The following is a 20294-nucleotide window of genomic DNA, read 5'->3' on the forward strand; positions in this document are numbered from 1 at the left end:
ATGCAGTTATAATAATGTGTCTGGTGTAAGATGTGTCTAATCTGTAAGGGATGCCAGTATAACTACAGTGTGATTTTAGTGTCTCAAGAAATGTGCAAAGGGCAGCATTATCTGTCTTCAATGCAGCCCTTTGCTGGAGAATAACATTCTGAGGTCACCGGTTAAAAAGAGCAAGTGACCCCTGCCCCAAGGAGCAGCAACCGTGAGAATAACGCTAGCAAATCCCTGCCACATCACTGAAGATATAGATTTATGTTATTTTCTTTTATTTCAGGACATTTAGAAGAAGGTGCCACTGGAGTATAAAGATATTTTCAATTTATGTGATGAGGGAGCTAGACAGCCTGCCTCCAAGTTCAGCAAGCCTGTTCAGACTCCAAATTGGCAATGAATCATCAGGCTCACATGGCCACAGGCAGGAGAGGTCTGCAGAGATTGCGCTGACCCCCTCCAATCACCCCCGCAGCACTGACCAACCCACTCCAGAATGAGGGAAGAAAGAAATAAAATGGTCTGATCTCAGAAATCCAAATACTGCATTCTGCTATAAAAATTCACAGTTAGCTTTGGGGATAGAGGGTGATTTCTTGACTTAGTGTTTCTTTCTTAGAGCAAAAGGACACGACTACTTAAAAAACTTACCGTGTTATTCCAGTAACCAGGAGGGAGGGAAAAGCTTTACCGTGGGAGGTGGCACTTTGCGCTCTCTTTGATACAAGAATTTGGAGGGCACATGCCTTACATAGTCAGGCTATCAGGGGAATGGAAGATGACAAATGTGACATCAGTTTTTAAAATGAGATTCAGAAGGGATTTCAAGCACTAGAGCCCACTAAATCTGACTTCTCTGTGGGGCAAACTGCTAGATGCTGTAATAAATAGTAGTGGAGAGGTCCCTGAAGAAGTCTGTAGATAAGAACAGTCTGGAAGAGAATAGCATATTTGGATTTCCAAAATGTTTGTGAAGAGGCCTCTCAGAAAACATTAAAGATTGATCCGTCCTGGAGCAAAAGAAAACTCGCCATGTATACTAACAGGTTAAAGGTAGAACTCTCCGCCCCGGAATTGTCAGTGTTCAGATTTTACCAGTGGGACCTTACAGGGACCTAATCTATTCATAAATGGACTGCAGAGGAGACAAAATGTGTTTATGATACAAAATTATTCAGGATAATTAGAACAAAAGCTGTTTGTGAAGGGAAGCAGAACAATCTTGCAATACTGAGTGGCTGAATGATAAAATGGCAAATGAAATTCAATGTTGATAAATGCAAAGTGATGTACTTGGGAAAAACAACCCTAACTATACATAGATACTGACAGGTTCCCAATTTGCTATTGCCATTCAGTGATGAGACCTTGGGGTCACAGCTGATAGTTTTCTGGAGGTGTCAGCTGAGTGCTCAGTAGTTGTTAAAAAACAAATAGTATGTTAGGAAGGAGGAAAGTAATAGAAAACTAAACAGAAAACATCGCTGTGCTCCTGCAGAACTCTGCAGTAAACCTACTCATTAAATACTGTGCACAGTTTTGGCCTTTCTATCTCAAAAAGGGTATGGTAAAGGAAGGAAAAAAGGTACAGAGAAAACAAGTCACCGTAAGTCTAGAATGGCTCCCTCAAACAAACAAATTAAATAGTTTAGTCTTCCTCAGATTTGAAAACAGATGATTAATGGGGAGTTTGAGGGAGGCAGACAGGATCAAGTGAGGCATTGAAGTGAACAGGGATGTACTTTCTAATGCAAACACTAGGAGGCACAAAGAGAAGTTAATAGGCATGAGTTAAAGGTGAAAGAAGTCCATTCTTGGGAAACAAATTGCAGAATTCATCGCCATGGGATACTCTGGACACCAGGAGTCTAAAAGGCTCAAAAGGCAATCAGAAATTTGTGGAAGATCTATCAAAGACTATTAAACATAATGATACCAGGAAAATCTCTGCTAGACAAGGAGTAGATATAATCTCTGGCTCAGGAAGCCTCTCAATCTCTGCTCAGCCTTGCCACCAAACTCTGCCCTGGTGATACCCTATAAAAATGTTGTATTTCCCCCAGTATTCCACAGCAAGAGGGTGCTGGAGCTGCCCAAGAGCAAGCCAAGAAACCTCCTTGAACTTTCTACAGTATTAGGTTGAACGAATTCCAAGACGGAATACAAAGAGTTGTATCAGAGACCAGCACTGGCGATACAAGATCGTGGACTTAATTTTAAAAAGCTATTTGTTGTTCAGTATTACACTGGGTCTTATATTTCTAGTTTATATCAAAAATAGAAAATTCACAGGACTCAAAGGAAATCTTAACAATTCTGTATATACAAGAAAGCCCAGCTATCACCAGACAATAAAGCTGGCTACTTGCACTATGATTACCCAGAGGGAATAAGGATTCATTCTGCATGTGCCTTCCAAGGAAAGATTTGTGTGTTGAAAGTCCTTTTTTTCCTCCTCACATGAAACACTTCCTAAGCACATTCGCAAAATATTTAGCTTTAATTACAGCTTATTTTAAGAGGAGGAGGGGGTATTCACACAATTTACTTTCAAAGGAATCTTCTTCATGTAAAAACCAACTCAATATAATCCCACAACATGCTGCCAAAACCACAAGAACACCAAAAACTAGCAATCAATGAATGGAGAACATTTACCTTATACATCAGGCAAAGTATGTGTGCCTAGCTCAGTCTTTCCTTTCACAGGCTCCACCATAAAACCTCCTACAACAGAAATTTCTGAAGAGATTTTTGATCCTTTTCTCCTTTAAAAAAATCCCATGTGCTGGCTATCTTTGAGAAGATTTATTTATTCTGTAGTACCGATCACTTTTTCTCAGCATCCCCTTGGCATCCTCTTCTCTCTTTCTCTTAGATGTAAAACACAGATTTTTTTTTTGTAAAAAGCCCATATGACTGCAGAACCTAATACCTCTTTTCAGAAGTTCCCCAGGCAAGAAGGCATGATGTGGCTGCGGTACTTTCCACCCAAGACTAGCAGCCCTGTAACACTGGATTTTCTGTTTCAGCTGGAATCCTGCTGTTTCTCCATAAAACATTAACTAAGTTTCACGGTAGCTGGCAGATGCAATTCCAGCACACACACCATGGCTGGATCTGACCAGATGTGAGAAGTTACACCACTTGCTGCTTCCAATAGCTACTGTACAAATGTAACCTCAGGCTCCTCTATCCCTCAGCCACTCTCAGAACCGGCATTCTGATCTCTGAGTCAGTTTAGGCACTTGAGAAACATTTTACCTATGGCTTTTGTGAAAAACCCTGGGTTTAACCCTTCTGTCCCACCACTGTGAACCACAAGGAAGAAAATCAGGCCCACAAGGCATCAGCAGCACAGGACACAAGCAATGAAAGGGAGCTGGATGGTTCAGGCCAGACAGGGATTGCATTGTTCCTATTCCTTCTCCTTACTCTAGGAGGAGATTTCATTTACTCTTTAGGAAGCCGAGACCTCAGCTATATACTTCTGGAGCAGCTATACTGACTTCAAAGAAGACACTCCAAATGTTAAGCCAGCACAGAGAACAGAATTTGGCATGTGTGGTGCAGTCGGAGGAGTTTAACTTCCCTTCAGAGGGGACCCCGCGCTCCCCAGAACAGGACTAATTGGCCCAAGCCATCTCTCCGCTGGGCTGCCACAGCCTGGCACTCACAGCGGGGAGCTCCAGGAGGAAAGGAAAAATACAGGGCTATTAGAGCAGTGTTTTTCTTTGCTAAAACACAGGCGGAAGGTGTCCAACATTTGTTAATAGCAGTGATTTTGCGACAGCTGAAGCAAAGCCTGCTTAAAGCCAGACCAAGTTTACAGATGTGTTGCTGATTATTTTGAATAATTAAATGGTGTAAAACCCAGCTGTGATGAATAGCACCGGGGTCGCAATTCATAAATAATTGAAAAGAGTGAGTCGCATTTGATCATCCTGATCAAATTCTACTCTCTGGAGAATAAATGTTTGTCCTGAATACCATCAACATTGTTAAATGCCTCAATATCCCTGCTCAGCCATCCAGCCAGCAGTCAATTGAACTAAATCACTTTAACACCTTACACATTTGCCTTCCTCATGAATACAAAATGTTTCTAACTTACACAACGGTTTTTGGGCACCAGACAAAGCAGCCACTCTTTATAGACAGTAACCAAACAGCAACAATAAATGTTTTAAATGATCTCATTAAAAACAAGTCCTGCATAGAGTCTTGTCTTTACTGCAGTAAGTGAAGAAGCTGTAGATATTAGGCCACCTATTTTGTTTCATTGCTTTGTTTGTAAGCAGAGCTGCCTCTCTGATTCAGATGCATTGCACAAACACACCTTTTGCTGGTGGGGACACAGCAGCACAGCTCCATGAGATCTCCTGAGCCTCCTCCTGCTTCTCAGTACTTCCAAAAGTTCAGCAGTGACTGTGATTAGACTGAACAAAATAAATGCCTATATACTAGCCAAGGAATACTGACTCGAGCATATTAGGACCTGACTCTGCAGCCCATCCTCATATTGTGTGATGTTTACCATGCTTGCACAATATGGGTTTGGTGACCCAGAGGTGGAAAACTATTTCCATTTAATTGGAATTACCTCCAATTTATGGCAGATTTATAGGTCAGAATCTGTTTTAAACAGCTAACAAGATGCAAACTTTAAAATAGTCGCATTAGGTAAATCCTACCAACTAAATGTTGAAGCCTTTCTCCTTGGTTTTACTGGAACAAAATAACTGATGACTGCAACAGCGATCTCTCCTGGCTGAACAGAGGATGAACAAGAACATCAGGAACTGACTCAAAGTTTGGGTTTTCATAAAGGACCAAATTCTACTACCCTTACTCATAGTGAGCACTATTTTACTCATTTTGGGCTACTCAAGGGGTATGTGACTGAGAAGAGCAAATTCTGGGCCAAGAAGAGTAAAATAAACTGCAGATTATAAGAAAAGCCTGGAGTTAAAAACAACTGCTTGTATCTTCATGTCACTCCTGAGGGACTCCTGGCAGCTTTTCCTTTTTAATGAAAACCTAGGAGGATCCCCTCTTAAAGACACCAAACCTGTGGTGGTTAAGAAAACAACTGTAAATTCCCAGTCCCACATGGCTCATACCTGGTGGCAAATTGGTATTTCCCTATTAATTCTGATACATTTGAGCATTGCATTTACTTGACACGAGAGCATCACACAGATGTCGCATGGTCCCTAAGTATTAGTACACAATTAACTTTAGGAAAGCAACATTTTATTGGTGGATCATTAAATCGTACCTCAAAGTCTTCTGAGAACCCATGCTGGTTATTAGAATACAGCTCACTGACGTGTTTAACGAACTGCTTGACTGGAATTGCTTCCATATCATCTGTAGAAAGAAAGAGATATTCAGAGTTGCTAATTGTTTCATATGTAAAATTTCAGCTACAAACTCAGGAGAGAAAGTTTTCCCTTAGTATCACTTAGACCTGAGCTCCCAGGGGCACGGCTAGTTCAGTACGCAATAATAAGAGATCCTGATGAATCTGGCCAATTTTGAGGTAAACTCTTCATATTGTGTTTCTAATTCTAAGCACTGCAGTTAGGAGTACTGAGAGTCTATTCCCCGTGATGATAATTTACAAAGTACAACTGAAGTTCAAGGATCGCTTAGTTCTTATTCTCAGTCTGAAGATGGCTGTGGATGGGATGAAGAAGCCTCCTCTCCTTCCACATTGTATAAAAAGAACAGAAGAGACCCAAAATATGAAAGTACAACTGACAATTGCCCCCAGGAAGTTTTTACCAGACAGAGCAGAGACGCGGGCTTTTCTCCTGAAAGTTATTAACTTTTTCCTTTTTACACAATGATGTAGAATCCAAATGGACTTATCATGAAAGTAGCTCTGAGTAAAAGAACAGGCAACACACCACCCACACTAATTTGAGTTCTCTCTCATGCCAGACACTATTCATAACATTGAAGATGTATTCCCCTGGACCATTTGTTCTTGCTCAGCACAGTGCAAATTCCACCCAATATACCAATAAATCACCCACAGACATTTTCTTAAAAGAAAGAAGTCAAAGGCTTGAATTGAATTAAAGACAAACAAGACTGTTTCAAGCACCTGGGACTCAGGACAGATTCTAATAAAGCTGAGGTGTGGGATCGCTGTCTTCTTTCTTTCTCTCTCTCAAAAAAGGCCTAGATGTTGTTATAACCACCACTGCAGTTGGTAGAAACACCGTGCTTGCCAAGATTCATTAGTTAATATTTTCAGTCTGGCATTTAGAAAATGTAAATTGCTATACAACTGTGATTACTTTCAGCATGTGAAATAATCTATTGCCTGATGGCTACTACTGTCTGATTGCATGATTTTATGGCAATACTCTGGTATTTATATATCCCATTTAATATTCTTCTGAAGATCGCATCCAGTTTATGTTTACTCCCAGTAATTCAATGGTGTATTTTTGCTCCCATTTAGCAGCCATATGGTTTGGTGCTACAGCTGCATTATAATCTGAATTCTTTTCCTTTTAAACATCTACATTATGATAGAAAAAATCCAAATATTTCTACAGATACTTAGCAAAATTTAACGATAAATAAATAGATGTGACATTTACTGTATTCAGAGTGAAAGATCTTTGGCAGCTAAAACCTCTAAGTTGTCACATATGCTTTTCTTTGCAAAGGGTATGAAGATCTGTATGTGTAAATGAGGTTCTACTTTGGCAAGAATTTTATAGATCCCTGACAATCTGATTTCTTTCTGGCTGGTGGCAGTTAATATTGGCCACGTAATTACTTCTTTATTCTTATTTTATCAGGTAAGGCTCTAAGGTGGCTTTGTGGCGTGGATTGACATTTTCAGATCTCAATCAGCTATCTTCTGTTTCATTTACAAGAGCCAATTGTTAAAGATATGTTTGCAATCTGATCACCTCCCAGTATAGTAATGCTACTTTAATTAGCCACATGCTCATTTACTGAATAGTACAGAATTCAAAACATTTGACAAGTGTATGCTCATCTAAGCAAAACCCTGCAGCATGCAGAAATGCTGGCACTTTACGATATTTAAGCGATGACATTTATTCTACGTGATATTGAGAACATCACCATCTCATAACAACATTTGTATTAATATTTTTGCAGCCAAGATACTTGAATGGAATGATCCACAGGAACAGCAGTCAATAACGAGAGCCTGTAAAACAATCTTTCCTCTCCTGAAAAGGAACCCATACATCCTAGATTTCCTTGAAAACAACTTGTGCTATGATAGCAATTTCCCATAAACTCACAAGAAAAGTTCTGCAGTTATCATTTGGTTTTTTTCTTGAGTAGTCTAGCTCAACTAAGACCAACCAGGATCAAGGATTCACTGCAGCAGACCAGTGTGTCCAATTTAATTTTGCAGAAGGCAGAATTTCATTTTAATTGTGATCTGTGAGCCAAAAAATACATTAGAGATAACGTGCTCTCTGGTCCATTGAATTCCCACCAATTTCAAGGATGGGTCTGCACCAGAGATTCATGGCAAAATATGGTTAGTTTTTATCATCACTGCCTGGTGGCAGCAGGTGTCCACCTTTACAGCCACTAGCAATTCATTCCTCTGATGTTCGCTATCCTTTATTGTTCCTCCTTCCTTTTTTCTCTTCTGCATTTTCACTTCTGATTCCCCCCAAAAGCCTTAACCCTATGCTGTTTCTTCCCCTATTTGATAACATGGGCAACAATTAAACATTAAATAAATTAAATGGGAAACACCACTGTTGACATATGAGTTCACTGAATGAGAGAGAGCTTATGATGTTGAAGCTGCCCATAATCTCAGGAAAACCATGTTGGAGCAAAAGTAGCTGTTTCATATTAGGAACAGAGAAATGTTAATTTGGGCCTGTATTTTTCTGTTCATGACCTCCAACCCCAAACCCCCACCCAGGAACACGAATTACTCCCGGTGGGGTATATGCACCCTTAGCCACAGGAAGCTTGTCGGACCTCTGGTGAAATATGTACTAATCTACTCTGTACTCTTCAATTATCATCTGCTTCAACATTCTCTGAAGATGGCTGGGACCTTCTCTAAGAAACCCAACAGATGTAGCTAGATGCACAGAACATGCTTTTCCTTGCACTATTGTCAGTCCAAAGGCTTTGGTTAAGCCTTCTTTCCATCTTAAGACAAATAGACTTCAGTGACTATAATTCTTTTAGACGACTGAAGAGATTAATGGAATCCTAGAATGGCTAATTAGGAGCTCTCATAGTTGTTCTGCACGTATTCCCTTTTGTACTATATACTTTTTCCCATCCAAAAGCTAAAGTGACATTTGATATTGTCACTATGATGCTTACATTTTGCAAGACCTACAGATTATTCAAAAAGAAGAGGAAAATGCTTTAATAACATATCTTCACCTCTAACACCACAGATATAATTACAGTTCTGTCTAGCTTGCGTTTAGCCATCTGTTTTATCTGTGTCAATAAAGTGATTCTGGATTTATGTCACTACAAATTATGAGTTGAATCTGGGTAACACACTAACCCTTTTTTAGTAACTAACACGCTAACCTTTTGTTTTATTCAGGAAAAGAAGTAATGTTAGATGGATGGGGCAAAGACCTCCAGAGCTTTAAAATAACTGTGTATATATACTTATTAATAATATAACTTATAATAATATTCTTTATAATCAGATGCTACGGAAGCTGACAGGTGTGGAGTATTTTCAATCACTACGCTAGATACTTAAAACTTTGGTAGAGTTCCCATCTTCACTTGCTGGTCCAAGACAAGCACCTGAGAGGACTATCAAAACCACAAAATCAAAGGGGAACACAGTGGAGCTCATTTCCTACCACAGAGGGAGAATGCCAAGAAGAAAGTCATGTTTCTTTAAAAAAACGATTGTAGAGGGAAACCTTCACTTGCACCTAATTTTTTAAGAAATGGCAATTGACAATACACAATACTTAATACATTCGTTCAGAAGACAGCCATCTTCGGAAGAAGCTCAAAGTGCACAGAAGCAACGAAGTTGGAAGAGGGTTACCTTTAAAGTTTGGATTATTAGTAATCCTACCAGGAAGGATTTTCCCCTATCTCCCATTTAATAGGCTGCCTTTGTAATGTTAAAGCTATAGGGGCCAATTTGAAAAGAAAAATGAGATATCATATCAGAGATGGCATTTCCACATAATAAGATCTCAGATTCATTTTGATTAATTTATAGCTCAAGAGTTCACTGGATAGTTCAGTGGCACTGGATTGTAATAGATGGTTTTGGATCAGGAATTCATCCAGAAGGTCAAAACCAAAATGCTTTCTTATATTACCTTTGTCTAATTTGAAGTTTTGGTGTTTCTGAAGACCAGACAACACACACAAAGACAGCTTCCTAAGAAAATTCTCCCATCTTTTCATTCTGTTTGTAAATGCTTCCTGTTTTTCAGCTATTACCTAACCCAGTCTACTAAATCCAATATACTCTATGTTTCTTATGCCTCACTTTTAACGTGAAAGCTTCTTCCATTTGTTTGTTAGCCACTGCGCTTCAGCCTCTCATTTGCAAAGCCACCTGGATTCACGTGCCGTAGCTGTCACGTGCCTTGGCCCATCTGCTCCACCAGCAGCATCTGACTGCGCTGCCCTGCAGCCCTGCACCATCCCTGGCATCTCAGCAGCACCTCCATCAATTCTCCGCATGCTCTTCACAGCTGGTTTCAGCCAGAGGACAAGGGGATTCTCCCACTCCCTCCCTCCGCCCGGCCTGCGAGGCTGAGCAATGAATGGAATCAGCCTCCTCATTTGGCTGGCGAATGTGAGAAAGGATTAATTGATTTGTGGGGAAGGGGAAGAAGGATTAGTTGTCAGTGGGGTAGATGAGTTGATCCTACTCGTTGCCATGAGGAATTTTTACTAAGTGACAAGGAAACTGCCCTTTCTGAAGGCAGCACAAAGCTAACCTGGTGTATAACAATCATGAAACCAATGACATCGTTGGTGACATTAATCCTGGAGAATCCACTCACAATAGTGTATCCTCACAGTTCTCATCTTCTGCAAAAAGGTTTTCCCGACTAGACAGAAATATCAACCAGTAGGCTCATAGTAGGACTGGATTTGACCTCTTAACTCACTGAAAAACAACATGTTTGACAAATGATGTCCCATACCCATTGCAAACCAGCACCTTTCTGTTCCCAGCAGCACTCAACCCTGGGATGTCAATTCATCTTCCAACTTCTTATTCTCCACTGGTGGAGACAACATTGAATGCAATTCCAGGCTGGTGTTTTTTTAATATTTATTAAATTGTTAACCACATTCAGCAGAGTTCATAGATTTCTAGTTTTTATAAAGAGGGAAGGAAAAAATTCTGCAAGCAGCTGGAATACCTAGCGTCAATATTTAGGATGCATGTAGTCATTGCATAAGCTACAATACATATCAGAGAGAGGGCTGCAGAGCTATAGCAAAAGCTTGTCTTCACAAAGAGCACAGTAACAAAGTAACAATGTGGAGAGCAATTCCAACAGATTCATTTCCATGGCAGGCAACGTGGCACTCATAGCCCAGATTTAAATAGGATCTATGTAGCTGTACTGCACAATGTGAATGTGCACACAACACACAGTACTAAATGGGGATGTAAAGCCCAAATACATCTGTATTGGGTCTGTTGCTAGAAAAGTGGCTAATCATACTGAATATTGCAGGGATTAATAGCATACCCTTGGGTAAAAATGCTGCCCCAGTAGAGGTTATCAAAACACTCCTGTCAACTCCACTAAGCTCAGGTGTTCATCTCTACAGAGCAGCTTAGACTAAAATCTTGGATCCTACACACTGAACGTATACTCTGAACTGCACACACTTACAGGGGCCAGAAACCTCACATGCAGCTCAAATTTTGGCACTGACTAAAGCTGAAATGTTTGAGCAGGCAACTTCACAGTCAGACCTCGCCCTAACTCATGCAAACGCTGGACTCCATGAGTAATTCCACACATAAAAATGGGTGTTGCCCAGCTTTCCTCAAACCATTTTAGATTTAATGCATTGGAATGATACACGTTTATATAGTTAGAGCCTCTAACTTGGCAGTATATGGCTTTCCTTGCTTAACTATTTAAAATAAGAATGCAACTGAAGCCATCATGTTTCATTTGGAATGATTATTCTGACTAATCAAATTGCTTGCTGTGTAAAAAATGACCAGAAATATTAAGAACAGTTTTATTTGTACAATATGAGTATCAATTAATTTATAATAAACCAAAGTAATTAAAACCCCCTTAGTATTGAGAAGATGTCTGCTTTCTGTGGAGATCATATCTGCATAAATACTAAAAAACAATGCAGTAGGTTTCATTCTAGGAGATCAAGCTACCTGCTGAAGCCCTTTGAGGCTGGCAACATCCTGAAGTCACTGACCTCAGTAATTAATTAAAATTATCTATTAAAATATATTAAGATAAATAATAAATTACTAAGAGTTGATTACTGGGGACACTACTCCTCATTAATGCTCACATTTTTGTCATTGTGTTTACCAAGTACTGTTTTTAATAAAAATGCCTTTCCAAGTGAAAAGGCACAGAAAACACTATGAATACATTTGAAAGTCCTAGATACGTGGGCATGTTGAAAGAAAAACACAGAAGTCATTCCAGCAAGATAATTGCTATCTATTTGTTATAATCAAGTCAAATGAACACAAGGGCAGGTTTGGGATAAAGGGGAGACACATGAAAAAGCAGAATATGAAGAATCACCTGTGTAATATTGTAGCTACATTCATCTCTCTTGCTTGAAGATTTAATCTACTACAAAGCTATTAGCCATGTGTCAGTCAGGCATATAAAGATGTTAATGATAAAATTCTATATGTGTCAAAATAAGAGCTCAGTTTAAATCTGCTTGCACAAATCTTAGATTAGGTTATCATTAATTATAAATATAATAGGCAATACGCTTCTTCCCTTTAGGCAAAAAACCAATTTCAGCCTAAGAGAATGAAGTAATGTGAATTTTCACTTAGCACAGACGTTAAACATTATCTTATTTGGTATTGTCTGCTAAGGAAAAGAATCTTAATCTCACACATTTCCATCCTCTGGTCCCAGTTGTGCCATCATTAACATACATGCCTTACATTTAAGCACATGGAGGTTCAACTCCAGGGCTCTGCAGCCCAGTGTGAAAACTCTCAGGAAAGGATCCATCTGCATTTCACATGGTCACCATGAAAACATGCTTTTGGGTGATTTAGCCAACTTCTGAAGCCCCCATTACAAGTACCATGATTGGACACCATACCGTAATTTTTCAGTGTGCTGCAGGAGCAGCAGTCTGTAGCAGCTAAAAAGGAAGGCGGATGTTCCCTAAAATATCTTGATATTTTCTTGGCTTCAGAGGACGGCTGTGTTTGCAATATTGCATTCATGAATTTAATTGAAGCTGAAGATAGGTACAATTCACAATATGGTGCTGGAACATAAATCCGCAGGGAGCAGAAAGCAGAAATAAAGTCTTTAACAGCTGAAGAGCGCTACCTCTGTGCTCAGTGAAGAGCTTCGTGCCCTTGAGAAATAAGTCCTCAGCTGCAGTTAGCAGTTTTCCTTGTACCTCGCCAGCCTCTAGCAGAGGATCACTGTGCTCAGTACATTGTCACTGGGGTGGTCACAGACATGTCCTGGTGCTCTGCTCTTTAGCTTTTGGGTCGCAACTTAAGATGGCTACATCTTAGCAGAAAACAGTAAGATACCAAGCCTCTGTTGGCAACCTGTAGTGTCCTTGTCAAATGAGACACCTCTTGGTACAGTCTCTCAAAACGGTAAGTCACGGAGTGGATGCTACCAGAAGATATCAGAAGTGCAGGAACTGGGCTTGTAAAAAACATCAAGTCTAACCACTGAAGTTCATCAGGAAAAGCTGAAGGCAACTACAGTTAATGAACGAATAAGATTCCAAAATGCTGCAGAGATTTAACAGAAGCTAAGAATTAATAAGATGGACTCTAAATGGGACTCCTTGTAGCCATGAGAAGACAGAGGGAAATGAAGGTGGGTCACAGATGCACTGGCCTTCACACCCTCGCATGACTGCATGAGATGGTCAAGATACCTTTTCACTGCAATGTACTTGGCTGCTCCTTTATTTCCTGGGCTCATGCACCCACACTGAGTCACTGTTGAAGAAGCATGGGAGTGTTTCTCCATCAGATTCTGCCACCGGTTGTTTTAAATAAACTCCAATTCTAGTTAAAAAACTAGTTTACTGCCCTTTATGCCCCAAAACTGCACGCACCCTGATAGAAGCACTGTGAAATGCTCCTGAGCCTTCCAGTCTAGACACAGCTGAAATGACCAACTTCACATCTGAGACATTTTACTTACACTGTGGTCAAGACTATGCAGAGTTTTGAGTTTTACCACAGGGTGAAGCCTCAGCTATGTCTGTACTGATCTCACAAGCCATCCTGGTGGCACGAGTGCCACGGTGCCCGTTGTGCCCATGGGCTGGGCAAGGAACCAGTAAAGCCCCAGCAAGCTCCAGAACAATGCACCACCTGAGAGCAGGGAAGCTCTGAAACGAAGAATAAGAGGAGGAGGGTAGAAGTGGAATTTGTGCTACTTCCACTATTTGATGTCATCTAAGTTGAACAGAGGTGCGCTTCTGCACATGGAGCAGGTCTTGTGATGAGAAGAAAGGAAAACTGATAAGGGATTCATTTTGTTTTGCACTGGTCCAAAACATACAGGTCTGCAACTACAATGTTGCCGTTGTTCTTACTTATCCAACTCTACTGAAAAGGATCAAGTCCAGAAATGTTTTAACCAGATACTGACCCAGCTATGGAAAAATACACCAAAAAGCAAACAGGAACAGGAGCTGGTTTGCTGAGAAAGAGAACTTGCTAAGACCAAATGTTATAGCGAAGAGATCCAGGGAAAGATGATATGGACATGGCCAAAATTAACTGAGTGTGGAGGCAAAGAAAGACGATGTGGAGAAATCATTTTGTTTGATTGAACGGCAGGGGAGTTTCAAAAATCTGCCGTTGATTACAGATGCATTACTGTCAGGTACGAGGCTTATGTGAGTTTAGATTTATACCTCGGTTGTAATATCCAGTGGGTGACTCAGTTAATGATACCTCCTTTGTCCTGTGCTTCTGTAGATCAAGCAGAGCAGATAATTATGAATAATGATAATGATTTGGGTCTCGGAGCAAATTTGCACAGATAAGCACACGCCTATGGTTATGTGGCTTCATGCACAATAATTAAGCACGTCTGCCGTGGGAAGTGAAATAGAAAATGGGCAAAATCATTCCTTTACAAGAAGATAGTTTTATATTTTGGACCTGAAAAGCTGTACTGTGTGCTTATTGCAGGTAGCTGCCAGATAGATTTTAGAGTTCATAGACCTGAGAAAACAGAGGGTTTGCCTAAACAAGAGCAGAATGTGATGCAGAAAGAAAGACAAAAGCTACCTCTGGGCATGCTGACATGTCACGGAGCAGAGCGGTGACATGCAGAGGCACCAGCATCGCTTCTGAAACATCTTGATCTGCATCAGGACGTCACTGTGCCTGGCTCCTGACACCTGGCAAAGCCACCCCACACCTGGGCCAGGACCAGCCAGCCCAAACCCGCTCAGCTTCCTCTGACCAGCAGCTCGCAGCATGCTGTAGATGGGCCTTGGCAAATCTACTAAATGTCTTTAGACACGCTGCTCTAAATTGCCATCACTGTGTCTGCTTGCACATAATAGAGAGCAGGAGTTGGTCCACTGAATTGTAGGAGGTAGATGCACGGTTCCACGGGGATCTATTCAAATTCCTTCCATAAGGACAGGGCTTCACAACCTAACAAGGTTACTTCGAAAAACTTGCTTTTGTGAAAACGCCACTTACATTTTGCTTCTAGGATCAACACGGCAAGTAAGACTTTCTGACACCCCCGGCAGCTTCCAGAGGAAAGGTTCAAAGGCTTATCATTTTGTCAGTTGCAATCAGCTCAAAGGAGAGTTTTGTCATTTAATGTTTTTAAGGCATTTCAGTGGGCTCCCTATGTGGGAGCAGCAGCTGACATCAGACATCAGAGAAGACTGTCATTTAGCAACATGTATATGGGGGAAAGTAGGCCTCTTCTACACCTCCAAACAAGGAAAATGTTTAGGAGAGCATCAAGATCTTTCCAGGCAGTATGTCCCATCTTTGGAAAAAGTCAACATAGCTGGAATTTATCTCTACTAACTCTGAGTCTTCTTACAGACTCCCTGTACAGGTAATAGTTAATACACACAAAGACAGGTACTTCCAGAGGGTGATTTGGCTTTTGGTGGCCTGAACAGCTTTTTTTATCAGTGTCAAGATCATCAAGTTTATCAGTTCATTCTCTCTTAAGACCCTCCAGGCATGATTCAGCTTCAGATTAAGGCACTTCTATTTGGATGTCTGTATGCAGATGTCCATTGTATCCTCAAAAACCTTGCCAATAGATTGGGAATTTGAGGGCTGGATTCACCTATGCATCCAACTAGACTAAACCCCTGTCTAAGGCCCAGTTCTTCATGTGCCTTAGAGCTTAGCAGCAGTCCTTGCAGATTTTTAACTACACAGCTTCTCAAGGTGTCTTGCAGCACTTGCTCAGCAGGTTCCTTAACCTGCAGTGTCCATTATCAGGGGTGAGCAGCTCTTTCTTAGCATTACTGTGCATGAGCGGACCATGCTGTGCACTGCAGTGATGGTAGCATCATGTCAGTCCCAAAGCTGCTGTGGTCCAACAGCTTGACTTGCTCTAGTCATGGGAAGATGTCCCCAAAATGCAATGTTCTGCTCTCAGTCTCTTTTTGTTACATGCTAGAATGCTGCTGGAGAAGCATTAGTGTATGTGCTGGACTTATGGTACCTGCCACCTGCACAGGTACTTCTGCACCACCCGCAATGGGACTTCTTCAGACTATACTACGACTTATACAAATGCCATCCAGTCTTTAATGGACTGACCATCAAAATATCCCTGTGAAACAGAGAAGAACTACCATCTCAATAACACAGACTGAAGCATGAAAAGATGGAGCTTTCTTCTGGTTTCTTTATCTAATAAAACTTTATCTGAATTACAGTAAAAACCCCTACACGCTGTCCAGAGAAACTTCTCTCTCACGGGAGAATTTCTCTCCTTCCACTGCCTTGTGCTGATAACCCCCCAAGTTTTGACACCGCTCTGCACAGAGTCCAGCTTGGCCCACCCTCCCCTTCCTCACAAGCTCTAAGGAGATACCACACGAGATGGTGGGACCATTAAATGACTGCCAAAACCAGCCACATGCTCCTCCTGGTTTCAGACTAGAAAGAACAGAGTTGTCCAACTATTTAGGTTGTGAAAACTCATCACAGGTGGTCTAAGACTAAAACCTCCCATCTCCTCGTACCCTAAAGAAGAAGAAGGGTGGCTTCTTGCTAAGGAAGTGAGGTGGCCAGGACACAGAACTTAGTCTGCCGCAGAAAGGAGAGATGATAGCATGTTTTATTTTCAGTGGCACAGCATCAGCCTGCAAGGCAAACTGCCTAACATTTTCTGCAGCAATGTAATAGCTAACCTTTCATATTAGTTCCCATGGGTACTTTGAAAGAGTCTGTCTAGAAAGAATTTACACAACTACTGAATGAAATAAAGGAAAATGTAACTGGATTCTTTCACTTGTCTAGGATGCAGGTTTCTTTAGTATTTCAGATATGACTTTAAATGCTTTTGGTAAAATGAATGTAATTAGCTGCAGATTGAATCCCAGACCAATGACACAAATTACAGAATACGACAGGGAAATGTAAAACACCCTGAAGCAACAAGTGCGAACATTTGACAGACTGAGGTCAATGTAATGTTTTTGGTATCTTAATTCTGCCTGTGCGACTGAGCAACATCAAACAAGGCAGCGGCTGCAAAGGCCACTGTAACACCAAGCTGCTCTCTGTCATCACGGCTTAACGGGAGCTGGATCCTGCACTTAATAATTCCCAGGGGAAATGCCTCATGAAGAGAGTACAGTACTGAACTCTGCTTCCAGCTTCACTCTCAGTGTAGCTGAGAGGAGAATTTGACCTTTGGTAATTTGATTAATACCAAATTAACAGATGGCTTTGGACTTTACTTGCGATTGTTTGCTTATCCTTGTGTCTTGCTTTTCTCCCTGCGACCTGGCAGATGCCACCTCTGTACATGCTGAAAGTGGGGGGCAAGTCCCCCAGTCTCGAGAGAGCAGTGGAGCTGCATGCCCCTCATCCCCAGCCTGTGCTGGAGGAGCAGCTGGTTTCACCCTGGATGCAACGCCTTAGTGTTTTTAAGAAGTGTTGTTCCTGGTTTTGACATTTTACAAAGGTTATTCTGAAATTTTTATCAGAATAATGTGGGTGAGGTACTTATGGAAAAATACAGCATTGGCACTCAGAACCCCATTGCAAAGCAGCACCGATACAACAAGTTTCTACAAAAAAACCCCATGATTTATCACAAGCACAACCTTCTGTTCTTTACGTAACTAAAACAGACTCCAAGAAGCACAGAGGAGATTTAGCTCATCTTACCTGGAATAGGTATAATGGGAATACTTTCATTGGGGACCACACGGGGGGAACTGCTGTCCTCCACATAGAAATGGGCAGTTTGAAAACACTTTCTGTTAAAGGAAAAAGAAAAGAAAAACAAACAGATTCAGGGTGTGAAAAACTGTTCTCTGAAAAAATGGTAAAAAACTTTTACACATGTTCTGCTTCCTCCTTTCTGTTTCATTTCTGCTCCATACTTTCAGACGTTATATTTTTAAAACATCTACGTGTGAAAACCTATGTGCATTTTCTACAATCACAATCTTAATTTCAGATTCTGGTGTGCTCTAATTCATTGACATCTGACATCCACCCATTATAAATACCTCTATATGTTATTGCTAAGTACTACGGAATATGAAATTACACTCACAAAAGTTAGTTGCAAAACAGGTTTCAAATACATCATTCAGAAAGAAACTCTGCACACAAGAAACACATTCAGCATACAGTTCAAGCCAAAATCCACCTAAGATACTAGCATTTCCAGGGAAAATACATTTACTGTAAAAGTTTCTGCTGTGTAACAGCTGACAGACAGTAATTCAGCATCTGTAACTGCTGCATGTCACGATGTTCTGCTATGAAAGTTATCCTTTAAACATTACATTTGTTTGTTTGTTTGTTTTTTAATGCTGAAGCCATATAACCCTCAACCCATCCTCCTTCTGCAAACTTGTATTACACATGCTGCTACAGAAAAACGCAACACACACTTAGCTTGGGCCCCAGGACTCATCTCTGAAAAGGCCTATAAAGAATAGGAGAACTTAAATCCACCTGACTCCTTTTTTACCTGTATTTAATGCAAAGCAGAGAGCACAAGCTGGTCATCACAGAAAAGGTACTGAGCAGAATAACATCAAGAGATCCAAGGAGACTCTGCATGGTGATGTTAACCGAGGCAGGGTTTTCCAACACCAGCGTCACTGCTCATTGCTGACTTAATGAGCTGCTTGAGGCTGGAACTGAATATTTAATGAGTCTTGCTTGGTGTGAACAGCTATTGTGGCAGGAGAAGGGTCTGCTCTCATCTATAGGGGTGCTTAACAATAGCTTCCCATTGCAGAGAGATCCCCCTCATTGCAGCCCCTAATGAACTGCTCCTCAACACCTGGGCAAAGTTTGCAGGCTGTGCCTTTTGTTGAGTTGCTGGTTCCTTTGCTGAAACGTATTTGCATGTAGTGGCTTATAAGTTTCTGCTTTGCAGTCTCCTTCTCTGTAATTCGGGCATTGTGCTCTCCATGGAGAGCCCGCTCGGCAGAGCCGGCTTTGCTGACTTCACCAAAACAATTTGCGTTCCCTTTGTTTTCAACATGCACACACAAAAAAAAGTCACTGAAAATCAAACCCCTCACTTTTAGGGAAAACAAGAACGTAAAATAATCATGGGTCCTTGCTTTCGATGCGTTTGTGCTGTCCACTGCACAGTCACAGGGCTTTACAACGCCAGCACATGCCACGGCAGCACAAGTACAACTTAAGACAATACAGAAGCAGAAGAGAGCAGATTTCACAGCATGGAGTAACTGTCTCGGAGCAGCTTTCTATTTTCAGGCACGATGTCTTGCATTGTGCTGGAGTTATTTATTTAGTGAGTGTGCTTTTGTTAAGAAGCACCATAAGGTGAATTCACACATGAGGATGCAAGATGTGTAATAGTCTCACAGCATTTAAAAAACATCGGGTGAACTCCCCCCACTCTATTTGCTCCCTGTTCTCATTTTTTTTTGGCAGCCTTTATTTTGGACAATGCACACCCTGGGGGCACGCAGCAGAATAAATCAGTCACACATAAAGAAGAAACTATGAATATGAAACAGGCAAAATGTTCCTGATCTTGATGTATTTGAGGCTCTTCCCCTTGAGTCAATACTACAAAAATCCTTGAGCACTTCTCCCGGTAATGAAGGCCTTAAGAAGGTGTTTGATAAAAAGACAGACCTTTACATAGGGATTTACAGGATTTTTTTAAGCTGATGATACTTAAGAAAAGCAATTATTTTTTGTAATTTGTTATTTTATACTCTGAGAGGCTCTGATAGGCTGGCATTATGGTTTTTTATGCAGCCATAAGACAGCTTTTTCTTAATAGCCTCAAAACATGTAATTGTGTTGGATAATCACATTGTGTGATATTGTAAGGCTCAGGATGGCGATAGCTGAATACCCAGTCCAGCATATCTCTGCTGAACACAATGGTGGAATAACAATGTATTAAATGAATATTTCACATAGTGAAGTTTTCTGCAATCATTAATGTCATTAACAATTCTGTATTTTATTCCTGGAAGACTTTCCGAAGCTTTTTTTAAAAGGCAGTCACCATGGAATCTGATTAAAGTTTTCCCCAAGTCACAATCATGGTAAAATACATTCTTATGTAGATATATGTATACACAGAGCATGTTCATTACTTTATGATACTGGATGCTGGCACATTAGGTGAAGACATGCCTCTCAAACGCTTTTTATTCACTTGCTTAAATATTCACTCGCTGTAAATATTCCAAGTTCAGCCTCTGCAGCTGAGCTCACTGTGCCCAGGTCATCACATCCCTGTCCTGGTGACCCCTCCATGTGTCACAGGCTCCTGGTGACAGCAGAAGGCAGCACTGATGGGACTATGCAGGCTAAAAACTGAGAGCAGAATAAAGCAGACTGATCTTTAAAA

General features: G+C 40.9%; 1 protein-coding gene across 1 annotated transcript in view; it reads right to left on the bottom strand.

Annotated features, from left to right (window-relative positions):
* PTPRG (protein tyrosine phosphatase receptor type G) overlaps positions 1–20294 on the bottom strand; it is a 405785-nt gene that overhangs the window by 25438 nt on the left and 360053 nt on the right. The window contains exons 14-15 of the mRNA XM_082059907.1: positions 17600–17691; positions 5273–5364 (exon numbers count right to left, since the gene is read on the bottom strand). Coding sequence (XP_081916033.1) covers positions 5273–5364; positions 17600–17691 — 184 coding nt within the window. The remainder of the gene's footprint in view (positions 1–5272; positions 5365–17599; positions 17692–20294) is intronic.

Source organism: Streptopelia decaocto (genome assembly GCF_964273445.1).
Source record: "Streptopelia decaocto genome assembly, chromosome: 8".
Classification (NCBI taxonomy): domain Eukaryota; kingdom Metazoa; phylum Chordata; class Aves; order Columbiformes; family Columbidae; genus Streptopelia; species Streptopelia decaocto.